At 41.2% G+C, this 21,442-nt stretch overlaps 1 protein-coding gene and 1 long non-coding RNA gene across 3 annotated transcripts in view; one reads left to right on the forward strand and one right to left on the reverse strand.

The window, feature by feature from the left end:
- The window catches only part of LOC106807000, a 24,184-nt gene extending 22,733 nt beyond the window's left edge, over positions 1-1,451 (forward strand). Inside the window, exon 3 of the long non-coding RNA XR_001393609.1 lies at positions 1,441-1,451. This is a non-coding gene — a long non-coding RNA (uncharacterized LOC106807000). The remainder of the gene's footprint in view (positions 1-1,440) is intronic.
- Positions 1-21,442, reverse strand: part of LOC106806996 (ryanodine receptor-like) — a 61,802-nt gene that overhangs the window by 13,073 nt on the left and 27,287 nt on the right. Inside the window, exons 10-29 of one of the 2 annotated variants that reach the window (XM_014809192.1) lie at positions 21,130-21,300; positions 20,643-20,723; positions 20,309-20,488; positions 19,890-20,003; positions 19,491-19,605; positions 19,068-19,213; positions 18,304-18,375; positions 17,887-17,991; positions 17,377-17,458; positions 16,957-17,027; positions 16,337-16,402; positions 15,624-15,697; positions 15,116-15,222; positions 14,494-14,708; positions 13,891-13,989; positions 13,315-13,397; positions 11,731-11,934; positions 11,164-11,355; positions 5,611-5,655; positions 3,944-4,094 (exon numbers count right to left, since the gene is read on the reverse strand). In XM_014809192.1, coding sequence (XP_014664678.1) covers positions 3,944-4,094; positions 5,611-5,655; positions 11,164-11,355; positions 11,731-11,934; positions 13,315-13,397; positions 13,891-13,989; positions 14,494-14,708; positions 15,116-15,222; positions 15,624-15,697; positions 16,337-16,402; positions 16,957-17,027; positions 17,377-17,458; positions 17,887-17,991; positions 18,304-18,375; positions 19,068-19,213; positions 19,491-19,605; positions 19,890-20,003; positions 20,309-20,488; positions 20,643-20,723; positions 21,130-21,300 — 2,373 coding nt within the window. The remainder of the gene's footprint in view (positions 1-3,943; positions 4,095-5,610; positions 5,656-11,163; positions 11,356-11,730; positions 11,935-13,314; positions 13,398-13,890; positions 13,990-14,493; positions 14,709-15,115; positions 15,223-15,623; positions 15,698-16,336; positions 16,403-16,956; positions 17,028-17,376; positions 17,459-17,886; positions 17,992-18,303; positions 18,376-19,067; positions 19,214-19,490; positions 19,606-19,889; positions 20,004-20,308; positions 20,489-20,642; positions 20,724-21,129; positions 21,301-21,442) is intronic. The other variant, XM_014809193.1, reaches the window with a different exon arrangement.

Consider the following 21,442-nt stretch of genomic DNA (forward strand, 5'->3'; position numbering starts at 1 on the left):
TGATATAGTATATAATTTGAACTATATCAGGGCGCCGCGCAACCGGGGGGGCAGGGTGGCTGGTCGCCGCCCGCTATCATTTGCCAAGAAAAAGGAAAGAAGAAAATTAAAAAGAAAGGAAAAAAGAAAAAGAAGAAAAGGAAAAGGAGAAGAGGGAAGGAAAAAGAAAAAAAATCGCAAATGTCTTGCAAATGATGGGTGGTGGTTGGGGGTCACTTCCTTCATTTCAAGAAAGGTCAAAGAAGAGAATATTCTTGCACAATAATAGGGGATCGCCCAAATGAGTGATGTAGCCTACGAACTGGACCACTTTCATCGAAGCAACAGATCGAACAAATAGTGTCGAAATCAATACCCATTATAAAACGCTGCTGCTTAATTTGATATCGATATCAAGACCGACTCCTTAGGACGTCGACAGGCGCGCTGGGTCTACCCGCCAACACAATGCCTAGACAGAACAACACTCTGTGTGTTAGTTTCCTGTGGGAGTCCAAGTTGGGCACCATCATTTTGTCGATTGATGCTAGTTTTCGGGCGGAAGCGGTAGTGCGTGCGTGCGCTGCGTGGCGATGCGTGGCGTGCGTGCTGTGCGTACGCGATCGATTATTCAGCGCGTCAGCGCAGCGAGCCAAGGCCACAGCGGCGATGCTGCTGATGGGGGGCGGGGGGGGGGGGGGGGGGGGGGGGGGGGGTGGTCTGAGCCGGCGAGCGAGCATTACTGTACGGTGGGTATATCGTGGGGTTATTTCCTGTGTTCTGAGTCGTATGGCGGTATGGCCCGTATGTCAGCTGGCCGGAGGTATGTCTCTCCCGTGAGTGCCCTCTGGTTCTAGTTATTAGTTAGTGTGGTGTGTGTGGTGTGTGTGTGTGTGTCGTGTGGTGTGTTGTGTGTGTGTGTGTGTGTTGAGGGTGTTGTGTGTGTGCTGTGTTGTGTGTGTGTGTGTGGTGGGTGGGCGTGGGCGTGCGTTTCATCTCTCTCCGGGTCATGTTTTTCTGCTCCTCTAGCATAATACAACAATTATTGGTTCGAAGTGCCTACAGCCATAGATTTTAAAGCCAAATCACTGTTCCCCCACAGTTCCGGAGGACCCCCTGCGTTTTAAAACGTATCAGTTTCATACATTGAATTTCAAGAAATCCTGCTAGTTCCGGAGACCCCATTTTCGGAACATAGCCGGTTCCAGAGGCCATCAAATGGGCGGGCATCGCCCATGCACCGCTTGCAACGGAAATCCGGGTCGTCATTGAGTCGGCCTTTTATGCCACTACACTTCTTATGTACCCAGTGTGCACAACCGCGACAGCGGACGGAATTACTCCCAACACCCTTCCTGCACACAACACAGGGGTACTTGTATACAGGGGTATATATATATATACATTTAGATATTAAAATATTTCATTTCTAATGAGTAGTTGCTAAAATGGTTTGTCGAGCATTGTGATTTCGGAAAGTATACATATGACAACTTATATAGATGATATATTTTTAATTGAGAATCATTTGTTATAGACGCATTAAATCATTTTTTACACGGGAATTGGAGTCGCAAATATAATACCTTCTATATAGGTATATTTTGAATTAAATTTAATGTATAGTAGCTGCATATGAATATATTTTATCGAAGACGCTAAATGCTAGAAACGGTCTTACTGGTATAGCATCCAACTATACATCACATCTACCTCGCCATAAAAAGTTGATCTGTATATTGCGAATTTAAATATTGAATATGACGATCAGCAAGGTATCAATAATAAGATAATAATAAACGTTTTAATAGACCACAGATAGTCGCGGATAATTTAGAAAAATGGCTGTTATAAATATGGCCGTTCAATGTCACGATATTTTGGTTCCCACGTTAAAACGAGTAGGACGACAATCTTAAAATGTATTATTGCGTTGCGTGTATTTTGGAGATAGGCCTATCTTTAGACTTCTCTAAAAAGGTACATCATGTAGTAAAATTAACACGTAAGAGAAGGACCCGGTTCTTCTCGTTCGGATTTATGCTTACTTATACGTTTGGGAAATAACTAGATTGTTAAAATACACCCTGCACGGATTCAAAGGGAAATTTTGCTTATGATATTAACATACGCCATCCAACTCGCGGGGAAGAATAAGAATGTACGCGCACAGTGAGGATTTACGTATTGTTGCATAGCACGCTTAAATTATATTCCATGGTGATTTTTCTTTTTGGAAATTATGTATGCATGACTTTGTAGAATAAAAAATATATTGTGATATTAATAGAATTGTGACTGATAATTTTAAGATAGGCTTCATTTCTAAAATAAAGAACGACTATTTAGTTGGATTGGTTAAAAATAGTAACCATGTATGCCCAAATTCTAATACCAATGTCCCCCGCAAGCACCACTCCAAAAGCAGTGCAACAGTTTTATCCCAGCATTATGCTACGAACATATGTATGTATATGTTCATAATCATGCATACTAAATAGTATACCACACACCAGAGCGCACGCGTCCGCGCACCCACAACTTTGTACGGGTACAATTACAGCTTTGCACTTCACATGCACGGCTTTTTACGTAATTGCAAACGAACGGATGCTATACATGCAGGTGGGTGGGTACACACGATAGATATACCTCTTGGCGCGACATTTTCTTCGGTGTCTGGGAAGGCTAGAAAAATTAGAACATATTCGAACACATAATGTGGACTACAGAGCATGCGCTATAACGACTAGCCAGCGCAGCCACACCAACGATCCTATAAGAATTGCCACAGGATCTTTGGTGCAGTTGAAACTACCGCTGTCTGTAGACAGGAATTTACAACCAAAAACTAGCGCTAGAACGTGACTATGACTAGAGAGTAGCGTGAGTCTATAGCCGAGCTAAAGACGGCAAAGATGCATCTCTATTCATCAAATATATTCGACTACCGACTCTATATTCGACGAAACTACACTCAAACTGCCGCTACTGCGAACGCAGTTACGTTGTGCATGCAACCGTGGCAACTGTTACTGAACTGTAACTGAAATGTTAAACTAATAGAAATACAATGCGGTTATTCAATAGAATATATCGAGAGCATCTACTCTTATCACAACGACAGTGAAATGTAATACTGCTGTTAACATTAACCGTACACATTGAAACGACAATCAAACACCATATTATAAACGACACATATAATTATTATAACACATAAGTTGGGCCAAACTTACGTAACATTAAACAGACACGAAATCTTCAAAACACAACAACGTGCTGAGTGATAGGAACATACAGTTACACAGTTATAGACACATACATATGCATCATGTGACAGAAACATATTATGTATGCATCGACGTGCAATCCTGGAACGCTCTATCCTGAAAATTATATCTGTGACAGTGCCACGAACCTAAAATAAACCAGCCAACTTCACTTCCTGGCACAATCTTCACCACATAGCCTTCACCACCCGATCTTTATATGATCTTTATCCATTTACCATTCACTTCTCAACTCTCACCACTGGACCTTCATCCGCCTTTTACCGCCTTCATTCAGCAACATACATTACACGATCTTCACAATATAATCTTTACCACATAATCCACACCGACATACATTCACTGCATGTCAGTCATTCGCGGCCAAACGTTTACCACATAAACATTCCTGCTACGCACACACGTTTAGGGCACCGATACACTATAAATATTATATATATATATATGTGTGTCTGTGTGTGTGTGTGTGTGCGCGCGAGCGCGCGCGCGCGTGTGCGGGCGTGTCTTCGTTTGTGTATGTGTGCCTGTGTGCGCGCGTGTATGTTTGCGTGCGTGCGTGCGTGCGCGCTCTTTTTTGTGTGTGCATGCGTGCGTGCGTGCCTATAACTGTATATTAAATTAACAAACACACCCCCCCAGACATCCCAACTACGGCAGCGTTCAGTGCTTACCGCCGTCAGCGTCCACGTCGAGCCGTCCCGCTGCATGGGTTTCGGCACGTCCAGCCCGCCGTCAAACGACCGCCGTACGTCTCCGTTCATCTCCACCATCCTGTCGATATCGTCAACGGCGCCATCGTCCGAGTACATCTGCGTCGCCGTCCTGCAATAAGTCAGCGTCCGTGTAACCGCTGATCGAACCCACTGATCTATAGACAACTCGGTCATATATAGATCAGCGATCGAACCAGATGGACCTCGCGATCACAGCGAGATGTGGCGCACGCTGTTGTCGCTTATATATAGCGAAAATAATCTAGTCAACTAGTTTATATGCATTTTCTGCAGGTTGGAAAGTAATCAGCAAACGTGAGAATGACTATCATCCGTACACCATGTCCCTCGCCGTTATGAGGTTAACCGCCTATAAAGTCTTACGAACATCCACTGAAAACTGATGACAAAAAATCAAAAACAAAAATAACTACGCATCTCAACTAAAAACGATTACATTACGGTATCCGACTGTAATCATCGTGCATTATATACATGATCGTTTCTTGGAGAGCTATCACGTACATGTACACCTTGATAACGTAAGTTACAAACGTGAGCAAATCTTCCCGTATGAAGCATCCTCGACATTTTTAAGAAGTCCTTCCGAGCCACATAAGACATTTCCACATGGGCGTACGGATGATAATCGCGTTCCACTAGGATTCTCGATTAACTGCAGTAACGAGCACCTATATAAAACTGATCAGTGACAGTTCTACTGGATTTTCCCACTGCGCAAGTATGTAACTCTGATCACACAAATAGATTTACTAAATGTTTGTTTCCACTTTAACACGTATATATCAATTAAAAACAGCGAGCCGATACTTATTGGCTCCGATTTTTTCGTTCAAAATGTTATCTTCGTATATTAAAATTTGCTAATATCAAACTGCTGGTTCATAAACCACACACGACTAAACCTTAAGTGAATAGAATCATCACAATGCAGTGCACGTAAGATATAAGGTGCTACACACACGACGACTCACCTTCCTCATAACACATGATAGGGCATGCTGCATAATAGGCCAAAGAACGTAAACAGATAGAGGTAGATAGCAAAAAATGAGGACTGTAAAACTCAAGCATATATCTCTCGCCTTTGGTCAAATATCCTCAGCAAACTGAAAACTTACGTGTGCTTTTGTAGCATGTTTGTCTATAAACATGGTGGTGTGAGTTTATAGCTTATTAGTATAGCTGTTTAAATACAAACTCACGATATTAACAATCACAATCAAATTAAAGCCTTGCATAGGGAAAAATCCTTGTTACACACGAAATAAGGTGCAAGAATAAGACAAACAGCCTTGTTACAATACAAAATAGGGTGCAAGAATAAAAAAAAACATTGTTACACAGGAAATAAGGTGCAAAAATAGGAAAAAAACATCCATGTTACATAGGAAATAAGGTGCATTATAAGAAGCTGTCGTTGCCGCGTGAAAATGTGGCCGCTATACTCACCAGAAACATTGCCTTTGATGTTAATAATAGTAATAAAACATATAGATTTGATGACGGTTATAGATATATAACTGCGGACGAACTCGCAAATGAGAGAAAAAAAGAAAGAAAACACAAACGCGTGAAAACGTCAAAAAATGGAAAACGCCAACCTTTCCGGTACAACACCTCCCGAAGGGTTGGACTCGTTATCCGAACTGTAAAGCCAACGCACCAATCCAACTTACATACAAACACGGGGAAACAAGTCAATAGGAAAATGTCAACCACCATGGAGGCTGGATGCGCGTGGCGGGTCCATGGCGACCTCGCTACGTGTCAACGACCGCGTGGCTACCACCAGGGGTTAATAATGACATTATTATTATTATTTGTCATTATTAACTACTGCTACCACGTATGGAAGGCACGGACAGTTGCCAGAAGATGTATGTCAACAGCGTTTAAATCAGCGTCTCTTAACCCATTCGTCGCTAGCTCAAGCATGGGCGTTAAGCTTGTTTAATTTTGTTGGCATGGGTATCCAATGACTCCGAAATTTTTCTTTTGTGGTCCGAACCTATCTATGCCATACATCAGTTCGTGTTTATATGAACGCGAGCTTCCACGTTAGCCCAACGTCCGGAATATTTTATTTACAGGCAAAAGTACTCTAGAACCACTTGCTTAGAAAATTTCAGGTGCAAAGATGCTAGTTACTAGGTGCGCATATCAGCGTAGGATACGCATATTTATTGCTGTTGATAATTTTAAATTCGTTTAACTTCCAACTGGTTTTCCGAGTATAAATCTTACCGGGAACACCGAACGCGATTACGCATCGGTTTCATCAATACTGATAAATTGTCTGAAATGCTACCAGAATGCATAGAGCTATTCACCCTTCCTCCAACAGGTCAAACTGCGCAAGGCCCACCACGCCCCCCCCCCACTTCACCGGGGTGTGAGTTAGGGGAGTTAGGTGAGGACGTTAATAATAATAATAATAATAATAATAATAATAATAATAACGTTTTGGTCGTGACGACGGTGGCAATAGTTAACTGTAATTTGTAAACAACAAAACCAAACTGGCGTGCAAATTAACCACATCTGTGGCAACAACTTGAACAAAAATAAGGGCAATTGACACGATTTAAACCACTGGTCAACAGCTAGGTAACGCTGCTGCAACATGTGACAACGCATTCAGTTGACGACATTATTCTGGGCTGGCAACCGTCGCGAATAACCATACGCTCCTACTAACTCATCGTTAACTATCAAAGCTTGTCAGAGCAGGTCAGCCGACAGGCAACACCACCGACAAGGCGCGTGCGTCATCGTCGTCGTCATGTTAAGCCGTCAGGTCATGGGGTCAAGCAGTGAGGGTCATTGGGTCAAGCAGTGAGGGTCATGGGGTCAAACCGTGAGGGTCATGTGGTCAAGCAGTGAGGGTCATGGGGTCAAACTGTGAGGGTCATGTGGTCAAGCCGTGAGGGTCATGGGGTCAAGCCGTGAGAACGACAGCCAGAGAGCAGACGCCTCCCTCACACGCGTGCACCAATAACGGAGGCACAAAGACGCGTGCACTAAAAGCAAAGCACTGCACAGGCTTCCCAGCTGCTTCCGAAAATGGGAATAAGGGATTCGTGAGAGAAGATGGAGACATCTTAAATGTGAACAACACTTTCGTGCTTATTCGGTTAGGGGTGGAGCACTAAAATGTTGTAATAAATTTAATTTATTACATATTATAATGTGGGGTGGGGTATGGATGGGAGGGACTGTGGAGTCCTTGCATTATGAGATGCTACTCCCAGTATACCTACAGCACATTTGTAGTATAACTGTGGAGGATAACTACGACTCTAATGGGAGGGGGTTGTGGGGATCCATATATATCGTCACTAACGCATGGACGTCATGCTTCATTGAAATTCCACGTACTGCACCAAAGACAGATTTGTTCTTTTTTAGTATTGCAAGCATTAATGAATCAGTAATGAAGTGCTTAATACGGCTTTGATATAACATCTATAAAAAAGTGCGAAATGTCATGCCAGCGTGATGAAAATATTACGAAAATGCAACACGATCATTTGAGAATTTTCGGGAGTAAAAGCCCCCACCTTCATCACCTCCCTGAAGATGTTCGCCTGTCTACATATTTAGACTGTCACCTCCGCCTAGAATTCATTGCGGTTTGACAGGTGCTTGATGACTAGATGACCAGACATTCCTACTACCTTACTAATTTCCAAGTACATTTACCATATCCCATGACGTTCGCTAAGAATCTGATATGTAGCAAGACATCAAGCATACATGGCGACAGCGAAACTTCTTAAATATGGATAATTCCACGCGATTTTAGCTACACCTTTGGATTTTGCACAGTATTCTAAAGAATTTTAAAATATAATAAGCCTCTTTTGATCTTCCTACAATGACACATCAGTACAGTTCGACTTATCCACCTCGTCTTGAATGCCATCTCATCTCTTACATAACCAGTACATCGTAGCTTTATATTTACTAGCCGTGTCGTGCATTTATCCTGCGGTCTAAGAATAGCCCTTTTCAATCTCTGAATCTATCAACTTTCCTACTTTTGCTGAACTATTGAGGGTTTTTCTATAGTTACCACACAGGAGTTACTCGGAGGTGTCACTGCGACACTTCAAAATGATTCTTACATAAATTACTGATTGAAAGTTGGGAACGGGTTCATATTAGCTCACATCACCTCTTGTATTGTCACCATCTCTCTCATATCAGATCACTCAGTGAGGACACCAGTAAACTTTGAACCTTACGGACAATCATTTCTTTGTGGGACTAGAAGAAGAGAAGCTCCGTTTTGTGCAGCCTTGTTAGCAGCGTTAGGCCATATCCTCACAGCACCATTAAAGATGTCGACAAAATATTGCTCCAAAAATTTCTTTAGAAATATGCCACTGAAAGTAATACGATGTACTCGTTTTGAGTATTACAACTAAGACCCAATAGTTTATCAGTGAGCACAAACGAATTCATAAGTCGATGCTGTTTGGGTGGATGTATGTAAAATTTTCTAGCATATATAAACACACATCGCTGTAATTTATATCAATTGCTGCATTTTCCATACGTTTAAATCTCACAGAATCAACTTTTTGATCTCATTTTACTTCATGAGGTGACAGCTTAAATGCTCGAATTAATGAACGTCTGCATTGCTATAACAACTGTCGTGTGTTGTGGCGCATTGTTATCGCAGTGGTGAACGTAGCGCCTTGTATTGCTACGTTACATCCAACTATGAGCAGATGAATTTTTACACTGTTAACTTTGACATTTTATAAATTTTGAAGCTATCAGTAGAAAATTTTTGCAGTCACATTTTGTATAGGCATCTTTAATACGTTTTTTTTCAAAAAGGAAATAAAACTATGCAAACCACAGGCCAAACATCTCTTACAATCCATACGCCTTACCAAATTTTGAGCAGGATACGTCTGAAGGACCTTTATATGGAAAAAGAAACGAAACGAAAATAACATTATATAATAATAATGATGATAGAAGACGTAACTGTGTGTATACGGCTACAAACCAATGGGTGTCAATTGTAACAAAGAAACATTTATCGCAAACGCAATCTCGAGAGTAAAATCAAAATATAGATATAGTGTCTATGAGAATAGCTTTACAGTAATATACTAACACACAGCCGATAGTATCCTGACGAGTAATTTCAATCTCGAGCATCGCATGTGAGTGTTACTTGCTTTTACTTGCAGTTTAATCCTACTTCTTTCGTGTGCGTAAGTGATTGCAAGCACTTAAGCGTGAGCTTGCATAGTTTCTAGGTGCAGCTCTAGATACGTTTTGAGCGGTTATAGAGAGCGACTGCCACGAAGATCGTGTGAACTGATCGTGCTTCAGCCGGGAGGTTAGCAATAGCTGCTGAATCATGCTACCACTAAATGACTTATTATGTGCAGTAAATCCGGTGCGTCATTTCACTGGCGAGTCGCTAAGCCAAGTGAAATTAATGGCATACGGTAACTTGAATATATGTGCACTACATACCAAGATAGTGTGCATATGTTCACGACAGTCATAATGAAGAAGTGAAACCGAAAAAATCTTACACGAGCCAGACGCACTTTTCATGAATCGATCGAGCAGTTAACGGTAAATTCAACGAGAAATCGCTTAGAGGCAGCACCAGCTCTTGATAGATTCCTGCCTGATACTGGGTGATCGAGCACAACTGATTTGCTTACAGCGGAAAACTTTCTCTAACAGGCGATTATTAATAAAGAAGCCAAGGCGATCATAGAACAAAATGCGCGGCATCGATGGATAAATCATGTTCGTGTTACCGCAGCGCTATATGGGTCATCATAAGCCGGCATTGTCGTAAGCGTTGACCTTCGAACAGCACTTTGAGAAAACGATCTATACTCAACGATCTCTTGCCGAATTTGTAATGTCGCTGTTTCAATTCGCTGTTCGCAACCAACACATGCCATGCACGCTGCCAATTGTTTTCCACAATGCTGGCACGTCGCCGAATCTGCGATTGGAATGCTGGCATAGAAAACCTGGCAATGGTCATCAGTTGTCACTGAGTGTCTTTGCCTATCCGACTGTCCTGCCTGTCAAATGCTGTGATCTCTACCTCTATGAGTGTTTACTACAATGAGTAGTACGACTACAACAGCTATTACGTTATAATTACTTCATATACGATCGCAAAATTAAGGCAGTGATGCTTTACGGTTAATTTCTAACTGATTCTAATGAGCAATTTACTACTACTACTACAATCGCCTACAGCGAATATGACTAGGTGACCATGTATCTGTTTCAGAACCGTTTCATGACTAACAGAAGTGATCAGTCGAGTTGAGATTTGATTCTCAATGACGCGATGCCTAGGATAAAACAAATTTCCCAACACAGTATTAAAATTTGATGCTGATATCGAATAATATCATTTGAGCACACACAAAACTGAGGTACCATGGTGATATGACTGCGCGGTGGCACAACGTTGTAAGAACATGGGAGGGGGCATTATTAACTGTTCACTTGATTCACATTGACACAGCTCGAATGAATGTGCCACCAACCACTTGATGGAGTTCTTAAAATTTGACATAAATTACGACTGATCACGACCAATTAGTTTTAGCTGCATATGAAAGAACACATGTTAATATTTGATCGAACAGATATCATAGTACAGTGCTAAACGTGCAAAATGTTAAAATGTGTACTGTAAGTGTCTAATCATGATAAAGAATGTAATAGTGATAGAAAATGAAATTAATTGGGAAGATATTATATGTATATATACACATATGTATGGACAGGGAGGAAAAGAAGGAGCGAGATTGAGAGAGTAAGAGACAGTAAGATAGAGAGAAAGAGAGAGAGAGAGAGAGAGAGAGAGAGAGAGAGAGAGAGAGAAGAAGAGAGAGAGAGAGAGAGAGAGAGAGAGAGAGAGAGAAGAAGAAGAGTAGAGAAGAGAGAGAGGAGAGAGAGAGAGAGTAGTGTGTGTGTGTGTGTGTGTGTGTGTGTGTGTGTGTGTGTGTGTGTGTGTGTGTGTGTGTGAGTGTGAGTGAGTAAGTGGTGTAGACAGTTGAGACAGTGCTATTGATGGATGCTTCATGTGCGTGCTTATGGTGGATGCACGTGCATCGCTGCGAGAGAGCAGCGTCAGTACATACACAGCTTCCGAGGTCTCTGTCTTAATAGCGACACCAAAGGCAGAAACGGATTGCGGTCCGGAGAAGTCATCGAGGAAGAGGTCGGTTGACAGCACATGCCGATGGTGACCATGGCGACGCTTCGTGTCGACTGGCTTCAAGTCTTTTGCTTTCGGGCCACGCATCATCAGCATGACGAACTGGTACAGTGTTCTGTGCACATACAACAATTACCTCATGCTACTAATTACTAATTTATCCTGCGTGTAAAATGGGATACAAACTAGAGTAGGGAAAAAGTTGGCATATTAAAAATTAAAAAACGTTTGATTCATGTTATGACAGCAAAACTGTCATTATCATTACTATCATAAAAGATGTCACCCTCCCCTAAATATGTGCCATTCTTTTGTGGAATGTTGAAGGATAAGATGGCAGAAAATACACAAAAATAACATTTCAGCCAAGGTCCTAATATTAATTAAAAACATGGCAACTGAACCTCACGAGGCACACATGGATTTTTCAATGTGCCTTTAGCAGAGAGCAGTGGTGCCCGCGACGCCACCACGGTTACGTATCACTTACGTTATTATGAAGTACGTTATCCAGCAGGTTCGTACGATGACGGCCCAGCTCAGCCTCAACGTGCCAACGCACAGCTCGTATTTGCTCATCTTGCGCATCTTCTGGTAGTGCTTACGTATGTTCGACCAGCGGCACAGGTAGAGGCAGCTCGCGACGAACATGTAGATCGCTCCGAAGAATGCCTTCGTCGGCTCGATGACGCTGCTGCAAGAGCACGGGTGTGCGCGAGATGCTGCTGTTAGCGATGTGGAGAGTGAAATGTGCGGGTGGAATGTAGGGGTAGGACTAGACAGTCACTAGAGCATGACTTCAAGGAGAAACAAGACACAGGGAGAGCGAAGGTTGTTTAGTGAAGCACGTTTGCAGGAAAATGCGCGAAAACATAGAGTCCTAGCTGTTACATGGTGAAATTTCTATGTGATATATATAGAGAGCGATGGCGCAGGTTAGCAAGCGATGTGACCGGGCTTTGAACGTTGAATAACCGTTGATCAGGACTAACTGCACCCATTTTTGGAGTTTCATTATGTAAGGTTACATTTTGACAATATCATGAACATTCATAAGAATACAAATAAGTCTTTTGATGTTTGCTTAGGGTTATAACAAGTGCCGCAGAGCGACAGCGCTCAACTGACGTGTACTGTAGCCGGGTATTCCTCTGATAAACTCACTGGCAACCGAATCAAGTGCGCACTCCCTCCACCACGTTCGCACTCAGAGCATATATCTAGGATACTACTAATACAGATCTAAAACAGATGAGAACAGGGCCGGGTGGAGGGGGCTCTAATAGCAAAAGCAGTTCAGTCCTTTGTTAACAGTCAACAAATCCATGCTTACCCCTCCTCTTGAGGGTCAAAAGGTTATCAGACACTTACTCTTCGCACGTCAGCGGAAAGTACATTTCATGGTCCTTTCAATAAAGTGATAAAAATGGTAGGTCAGTGCTGAAACAAAAAAGTTTGTCCTCAGAAAATGTCTGATATCTGACCTTTCCCCACTGCCCTGACCTGTGACCTCCAATTTCACGCTGGTGATGGGTTTCCTCCCTATCACACTATACATCGAATATTAAGAGCGTAGGTCAAGCCGTTGAGATTTGTGCCGCAATTTCGTATTTCCTGCTATACCTTAAGTTAAGGGGGAAATGTTCCCCTTCCATTGACACACCTTGACTTTTGACCCTTGACCCCCCAAATTCGACATCCTGAGTCTTTTTCGCGACCCCCCCCCCCCACCCACACGTCCCAAATATCAAGACCGTACGTCGAGCGGTTAAGATTTGTGGCGTAACTGTTGACACACGGACGGACGGCCGGACGGACGGACGCACGGACGGACATTCATGCGATTATGCAATGTCAGGTCAGGTGATAGATTAATTTAAATAAAAATCATGTATCCGAGCATTTTGCAAATCATCATAGACAGCGGAGTGCAAGAAAAACAAGCTAGTAAGGGAGAGAGTGAGGGAAGAAGAGCTAAAACGCAGAGGCAGAGAGAGAGAAAGAGAGAGAAAGAGAGAGAGTGAGAGAAAGAGAGAAGACAGATGACGAGGGGTAAAGATGCACCAGTTAGTACCTTCTAATTATGCCCACTCTGTCGGTTGGAGCAACCGGCTTCTGTTCCTCTTCCTGTGGACTGATACTGCTCGCATGCTGCATCTGTGTATAACAAAGAAACAAACCATGCATACTTCCTCTACATACATTTTTTACGATACTACGAAATTTCTTAAATATATACTGACCAATTAATCTTTAATAAACTATTTCGTACCTGTTAAAGATGCTTTATATAAATGATGATTAACGATCAATGAGTACAGGTATAGGACGATAGAATATAACTAGACAGAGGGCACTCACGGAGAGTGCATACTTCCGCCAGCGACATAGCTCGTAGCAGCCGCTCGTTCCTGCTGCTCGCTCACATGTACACGCTGGACTCGACGCGCTAATATCGATCGCGCCAACACACTAACACGCTAACACTGACTGGCCTGCTGCTGGCTACACGAACGCACGAACGCACGAACGCACGAGACCGATCACATAACCTCCCCTCCAACTCCGTTGGGCAGAGGTAATTACAGTCTCACAAACAGCTGAATTTACGTGGCTTTATTTCCGATACAGTTGTTAGCTGCAATGTCACCTCAAATATGGAGTCCTCACAAAAGTTGACAAACATGTCCAGTTTCTCTTTCTCTCCTCCTTCATTTACGACATTGTGGAGGAAGGACCGCTTCGATTCCTGCGCAGGAGTGAGAACAAAATGTTTAAAATTGCACAAGTATTGCACTTACAGTCACTAGGACACAACAACTTTGCAATATAAGTTATGATAAGCTTTACGCCACTCCATCCCACATGCTCTAAAATTTCCATCCTTTCTCATTATTTAAAATATTTAAATAATAAAAATAACTACCAAACTGTAATGTACAGAATGAACATGCAGATACATGACGTGAATTTTCACTAGACCAAACACATTTTTTGGAGCTGGTGTATGATGACATCAAACCATATTTATTTTAAGGTTTTTCAACACTGTTCCTATATATTTTTTTTCAAGAGCTAATAATACCAGAGGTACTAGAGGTATTATTAGCTCTTGATATTTTTATAAGTGACAATTTTCTTAATAAAACCATTGTCTTTACAGTCTTTTTTTCCTATCAGTTTTATAAGCACTTTTAAATAATTGTGTTTTAACTGTGCCAAGTGATGTACGTGTTCCGTTTTCCAAGCCCACCTTGATCTGGGGCTTCTCCCACTGATCTTTGTGGTCAGGGTTAATCTCGAAGTAAACTCGCTCGATCCTCCCGGCGCCACCTAGAATTTCGATCCTGCCCAGCGTCGGTTCAAAGTACTCGAGGAAGCTGCTGGCGTTCTCGCAGAACCTTGACAGACGCGGATCGTTGGGCATGTGCTCAGACAGGTTGGTGAGCAGCACGGCCAAGTTAAAACCTGAGGTGCGACACGATTGTGGTTATTATCAGGAGTAAGATAATGGGATAATGGGGACATCCTTCTTTATCTTCATCAAGTTACCACTATCATCATGACTCTTAGTGTTACTATCATCTTCATTGCCATCAAGTTGAATATAAACGCTATCAACATCGAGTATCAATATAGCACAAGGAACACTTTAGAAGTTGCAGCTAAAACAGGAGAGATTCCAGTATAAATAGCCATTAAACGTTTTTATGCAGGAAACAACGAGAGTAACTTTTTGTTGAAAGACATTAAAACTAACTTGTAGCTGAAAGACAATGATGATAACCTGCAGGTGAAAGCCAGGGATAATAATTTGTAGGAAAGGGAGGAGACGGCGATAATGGGAAAGGTCGAATAGAAATAGATGAACTTGCCGATGTCGTTGGCAGGTGTGTGGAAGCGGTTGCAGAACTCGTTGTAGTCTATGTGGCCCTCGGCATTCCTGGGACCCGCACACTCCGTCAAGTACATGATCTCCTCTCTGTATTCAATCAAAATACATACAATGACAATTGAACCATATCGATTGAAGACCACTTTCCCCAAAGACACGTAAGATTAACCAGAACTTCAGTGCAAATATTAGTAAATAATGTTGAAAAATTCAACTTGTTATGTAATTTACAGTATATTCTACATACAGTTTAAAACTGTTTGCATCGAAAACATGTATGCCTGGATATAAATGATTCGGATAAAATCATGATTTTTATACTATATCACAGGACTTTTTTGTTGGCACAAACTACGTTCATACTATTTACAGTTGCGACGACAAAGTTACTAGAATAAAGAACTGATTTTGTTATGTGTGCTTCGGAATTATCAAAGAATTTATTGCTTAATTTTTGGCAGATTTTGCAAGTCTAAACACCTACTTACGGGCTATAGATCTTTTGAGCTTCCATTGCTCTTATGAAGTCCTTTGGTGATATGAAGCCCTCTTTGGTGTATTCCTAGCAGAAGATCAAATACTATTGTAGCTCAGGAGTACAACCTGGTAGTATCTTAGTTACTGACTGTAGGCCCCTACCTGGCTTCACATAGTACTACGCTGCTTCACAGTAAAATACAGAGTTAGTGCAAGAAAAAAATTTTGTATATATCTGTGGAAGAAATTCTGACATAAATCTAAATAATTATTTGTGCTAATTAATTTTATTGGCATGACTTGACTCATACGTGAATACTGTAACAAAACAACTGAAATATACGCACAGGAGACAACTTACCAACCGAGATATACCTTAATATGAAAGCACAACAGAAAAAAATTGGCCTGCATTATGTGAAAAAACTTCAGCATAAGATTTTGAACAATGATACTCCACAATCTAAAACTCATTCACTTGATTCAAAATTGTAATTTTTAAGAAGACAGAGAAGAAATATTAATCACCATTTTAACTTATTTTAATGACTAGCGTTGGTGAACTTTAACAGATTGCAGGGTTTTAGCCAACCCCATGCTTGATGTAGTAAAGTATGCATTGTATTATGATTGTAACATATTCAATTTTCATATCTGCTGCTTTACATGACATATACTTCACTAAAGCACAAACAAAGATCTTGTATAATGAAGATAGACTCACGAGGAAACTGGGAGATTCAATGATATTCTTCAGCTTGAGGAACATGTCGAAGAACTTGAGAATCATCTGCAAGTCAATTTAACGGAAAAGATTATAGTATAGAATATACCAAAGACATTGTTAAGTATAGATGCAACAGAACTAAAATCTTCCGTAGATATCCTGTTGATACACGTTCTAGCGGATATCAAAGCAAAATGAAACTCCCATCACGTTGCTACTAATTTGCAGGAAAATCTGCAAACAACATGGTAGGCTTACTATACGGTGTTACCAAAGCCAGTGACCAGCATCAACACCACGAAAAAACATATACTTCACAAATATTTACTTGTTATGGCTTGAGAGATAAATACCTACAATTATCACCACCTAATATGAGGTAAAGATCAGTCATATGTATGCTACAAAAATGTATGTGGTATAAGAAACGTTTTTGACTTAAAAAATCATTAGACCTTAAACAGTTACAAAGAAGAAGTTAGAACATACATTTCAGCAAACATAGCACCAATCACTAAAGTTTTAGCCACTGCCACATTTATAGTAACAGCAATTAATTACAAGTCATGTCGAGACACTCTACCGATCTCACATAACAGAAGTTATGGAATAGTTACCTCAACGTTTGCCTTCGATTCCATCAAGGTGTCCACCATCTGCTTACCAATGGTACCATTCATCACATTGCCTATGCAGCAATATCTACATGTTACTCACGCACAGTAAAATATAAGCTCATAAACATTATAAGCTCAACGTAGATTGATTTGCAGTAATAGTAACACACGAAATTTCTTTTTGTAAATTACGTACTATTTTTAATTGAAGAAGCAATGGATGCATGAATTAATGGGTGGATAGATGAATGGATTTCATAGATTGACAGATGGACACAGGAATGGATGCATGAGGATCGTTTGACGAACGATTTCTTGATATTGACATAGAAAATTGGATACTGGCTACACAGAAACGGGCATCTGACTGATAGATAAAAGCTTGTATTGAAAAGTATATTCTGCACAGCACATATTCACCTTCAAGCATAGATATCATCATCGTGACCATGTCATTCTGGAACTGCATGATCTGTGTCATCAAGTCCAGTTGACTTGTGTTCTGGAGGAGATTTAAGACAGTATGCTATTACACTAGCAAACAGTGAGAGTGAAATATACAGTCTATGAAATATTACTAAAATTTTAGTTTGACAGGGCCTCTTCCCCACCACGAGGTCCCTACTCTTAGGATCAGGATTTTCAGTTCCAACCCCTCGGGACCATTTCATGAGAGCCTAGTGATAATTTACGTGTATGGTACTGCATAGTTCATGTATAGTAGTACTACATGGTATAGCTATATACGTGTTCGTACAAAAAGCCATCAAGGTATCAATAGAATCAAGACGATTGTAATAGTTGCCACGTACATCTGAACATTATCAGAGGCAAACATTATTGTCTTTCGTTGTTCTTGTTATAATCTAGCAATCATATCCCCGTATGTGTGATATGTGATAAGCGTGATTGATGTTAGCACACACTTACCTTTGCAAGCTTGTTCTGCATGTGCGCAAAGAGGAAGAAGAAGCCTCCAACGGCATCCCACAACCTACTGTGTGCTAGAGCCATTTGGTTGAGAACACATGGACCCTGCAAATACAAGTTCAATTACAAGACCAATACAAAGTCGCATTTAAAATTCGCCAGGACGGCAATTGAAAAAAGGACCGTAACAAGCTCTTAATGCATTGCGAACATGGTTTATTGTCGACAAGGCTAATCGTCTGTAACCAAATTGTTAAGACTAACATCTTACCAAGAGAAGCTTCCACTAAAATACCAAAAATATCACAAACTACTAATTCAGATGAACGCTACACATTCGTCACTCAGTTTTCTCTTAATGTGTGATATCACAATGTAATCGTGATTGTGATCAAGCTGTTGTGTACTTTAACTAACCTGTATGGCTTCTGTGAGGGTGTTGAAGACTTGCTCTCCAACCTTGATGGCTTTCTTGAAGTTCTCTTTGCCCTGTAGATGTAGACAATGACAATGATAGAACAAAGCTATCCTCCACAACATTCTATAGCACTATATAGGTAACACATGAGGCAAAAAAAATCAATTTACCTAAAAATGCCTCACAAATTTATCAAAATTGGGTTTAAACATAAAATAACAAAAAAAAACATGTCGAACAACAATCATCAGGCTGATCCCCCCTTGGTGTTCTAGAAGTTCGTCAACAGGGCACATGACCATTACTGAGGTTTAGCAGACCATCATGCTGTAACAAAAGAGCAGCTGTTTGAATATGTAAGCCACACCAAGACTTCGCTAGGTTAGTAGTAACTGCAGCCGTGACGCATCTGTTACATGTTGTAGTCTAGTACATCATTGTGAATGGGTTGCACAAGGGATGCAGTGTGTTGATTAAGTGCTGGAAAAGTCCGGTTTCGGTTGTGATGGCGTGCACAGGCGCGCTGCATGGTTTGAGTGCCCTCAGGTTTCTTTGTATTTGTGAGCGAGTCTTTGTGTCTACATCATGGGTATACATCATGGGTTATCCATCTGGGTCATCCATGATCTGGGGTCAATCCATCATGGATCATCCATCATTTCATGGGTCATCCATCTTTGTTATACAAGTTCCGACTTCAAATTTATTTTATCCCTCTGCGGGCAAGACAGCCCCACACTGCATGCGGCGCGCACACACGCACCTGTTGATCGATGACCTCCTTGCTTGAGTAGTGCCAGTAGAAGTCCATCACGGACTCCTGCAGTCTCAGCATGTAGTCAACTATGCAGATGACGAGGTTCACAGACACGGTGTTGCCTGTCTGCGTGCGCAGGTAGTTCTGGAAGTCTGTGTGAGAAACGATGCACTAACGTCAAGAGAGCGACAAGTTGTGAGAGATTGACTCCCCTCAAGCAACCATCTATCGAGGTTAGATGAGAGGAGAGACTAGCGTAAGTGAGTTGTTCACGTTGGCATCAAACATTGCTATATTTAGCAATAATCTCGAGCAACCCTAACCTTTATTATTTCAATATTCTATTATTAATATTTTAGAGCAGTAATTGTGAAAAGGTGACCAATTGCATAACAGGAATTTGTCGGCCGAGCTATGGTGCAAGCTTACCAAGGTTGTGACCTTCACACAGCAACTGAAGGAAGCGGAATAACTTGCAGGTGAACAGGTAGTCATGCATGTTCTGTTCTCCTGCTGACTCAGGTCCCACACCTAGCTTCTCTGCCTGTAATTCACAGTGTGAAAAACGTGCAAACATAACAAAATATCGTTAAAAAAAAGTTAACTATTATAGTAGGATAGCCAGTAAACAACTACTTAAAAATCCATATAAACAGCAGTTAGGCAGTGGTAGAATAGCAGAATAACGATATCATTATAGGGAAATGCTCTCATAGAACTTATAGAGTCAGAGAACTAGCAATGAATTTGTTCATCACCCTACAGAATGTTACGTTATTATCTTAGATTGATTTTACAATACTCCTGAATGTTATGTAATTCTCTTACCTTTATGTTACGTTCGAAAGCATCCAGGTCTAGTACACTGCACTTGTCCATGAGAGCTGACAGAGAGGTGAAGAAGTCACTATCCTTCTTATCTTGCAGATGCTGCAGCATTTTCTATAGAGGTTCGATTAAAAAAAATCAAGCGCTATAAAGAAAAGTCGCACACGGAAACAAATATCAATTTAATATATCTTCTTTGACAGTAAAATATATATGTGTGAAATGCAAGCCATAAGACTCATATGAGCACCAGTTTACTCCATACACAAGTTGCAAACAGCCACTTTTTATTTATATTATTTAATATTATTAGGAGTTCTTATTTATGGTTCATATGCTACACGAAAGTATAACAAAGGTATACTAAGGTATACGAAGTATGACCTGCCCTGGGGGCTATCTGTGTTGGAAGCTCATACCTTCTGCACGTTGATGTTGCCATCCATGAGGCAGGAGATACCCAGTTGTAAGTTACTCAGCATCATGTTGCTCTGCTCTCCACGGCAAGCGCTGATAGAGAGCAGCACCATCTCCGCAACGTAGCGGTCGGCAAGGCGACCTTGTTCAAACAGCAGCTTCTGCTTTCCCATTTCCTGTTCCTGTAATTGATGCAAAATGACTTCGAGTCACGAGTAAAAACAAGCGACACATTTCTCATCTTTCAGACGCAGGTCGACACACATAACATGAACATGATTAAACGAAGGATAATATATTACGCAATGCATTAATACTAGTGATGCCCATTTATACCTGAAGTGTGTTACCAGGGCCATCATCTTCTTCTTCTTCATCCTCACCATCACCATCATCGTCTTCTTCACCACCACAGCTCTGCAACAAAGTATCATTTACAGCGTTAGGACAGGTACCAAATACCTCTGCTATTCATCGATAAATTACAGTCCAGAAGTACTGCAGGCTACATCCAAGGTTCGAGAGCTACGCACACCCCAACGGTTCCTCGAAATTGAGAAAAAGACACCATTATAAACGAAATTAGTTAATTGCCCGTTTTCATATCAGAAGATTTCACGCCTAGCCTTTACGAGCCCTAATGCTCTTCCTATACTGTAAAAGCTTCGTTTCTTTTCCCAAAATTTGAATCTAAGGATTCATTCTGCTTGCACATACGGCCCAGCCACAGTTAATGCGCCACGCAGAAGCATTACATATATATAAATACATATACATATGGCGCACGCAGCAGCCAAATGATGCTGTGCATCTGCTACCTCACCTTGCTCATCAGCTCTGTGTAGGCAATGTAGAGGAAGTCGTCTGGGAGCGCGTTCTGCTCCGTCGTCGCATGACGACTGAAGCAGATCACGAGCTGGTTGAGCGGGTCCGGCTTCACTCCCTCCTCCTCCTCCTTCTCGTTCGGACGGCTCTGATAGGCTGCCATCATGTTCTACATACATACATATCACGTATTATATATATCAAAAGTAGATAATAGGGAAGTTCCTTATTATTTACTTCTGATATATATACATATACATATTATACATATTATACATATACATATTATACATATACATATTATACATATA

This window comes from Priapulus caudatus, unplaced genomic scaffold (genome assembly GCF_000485595.1).
Source record: "Priapulus caudatus unplaced genomic scaffold, Priapulus_caudatus-5.0.1 Scaffold189, whole genome shotgun sequence".
In the NCBI taxonomy this organism is placed as follows: Eukaryota; Metazoa; Priapulida; class Priapulimorpha; order Priapulimorphida; family Priapulidae; genus Priapulus; species Priapulus caudatus.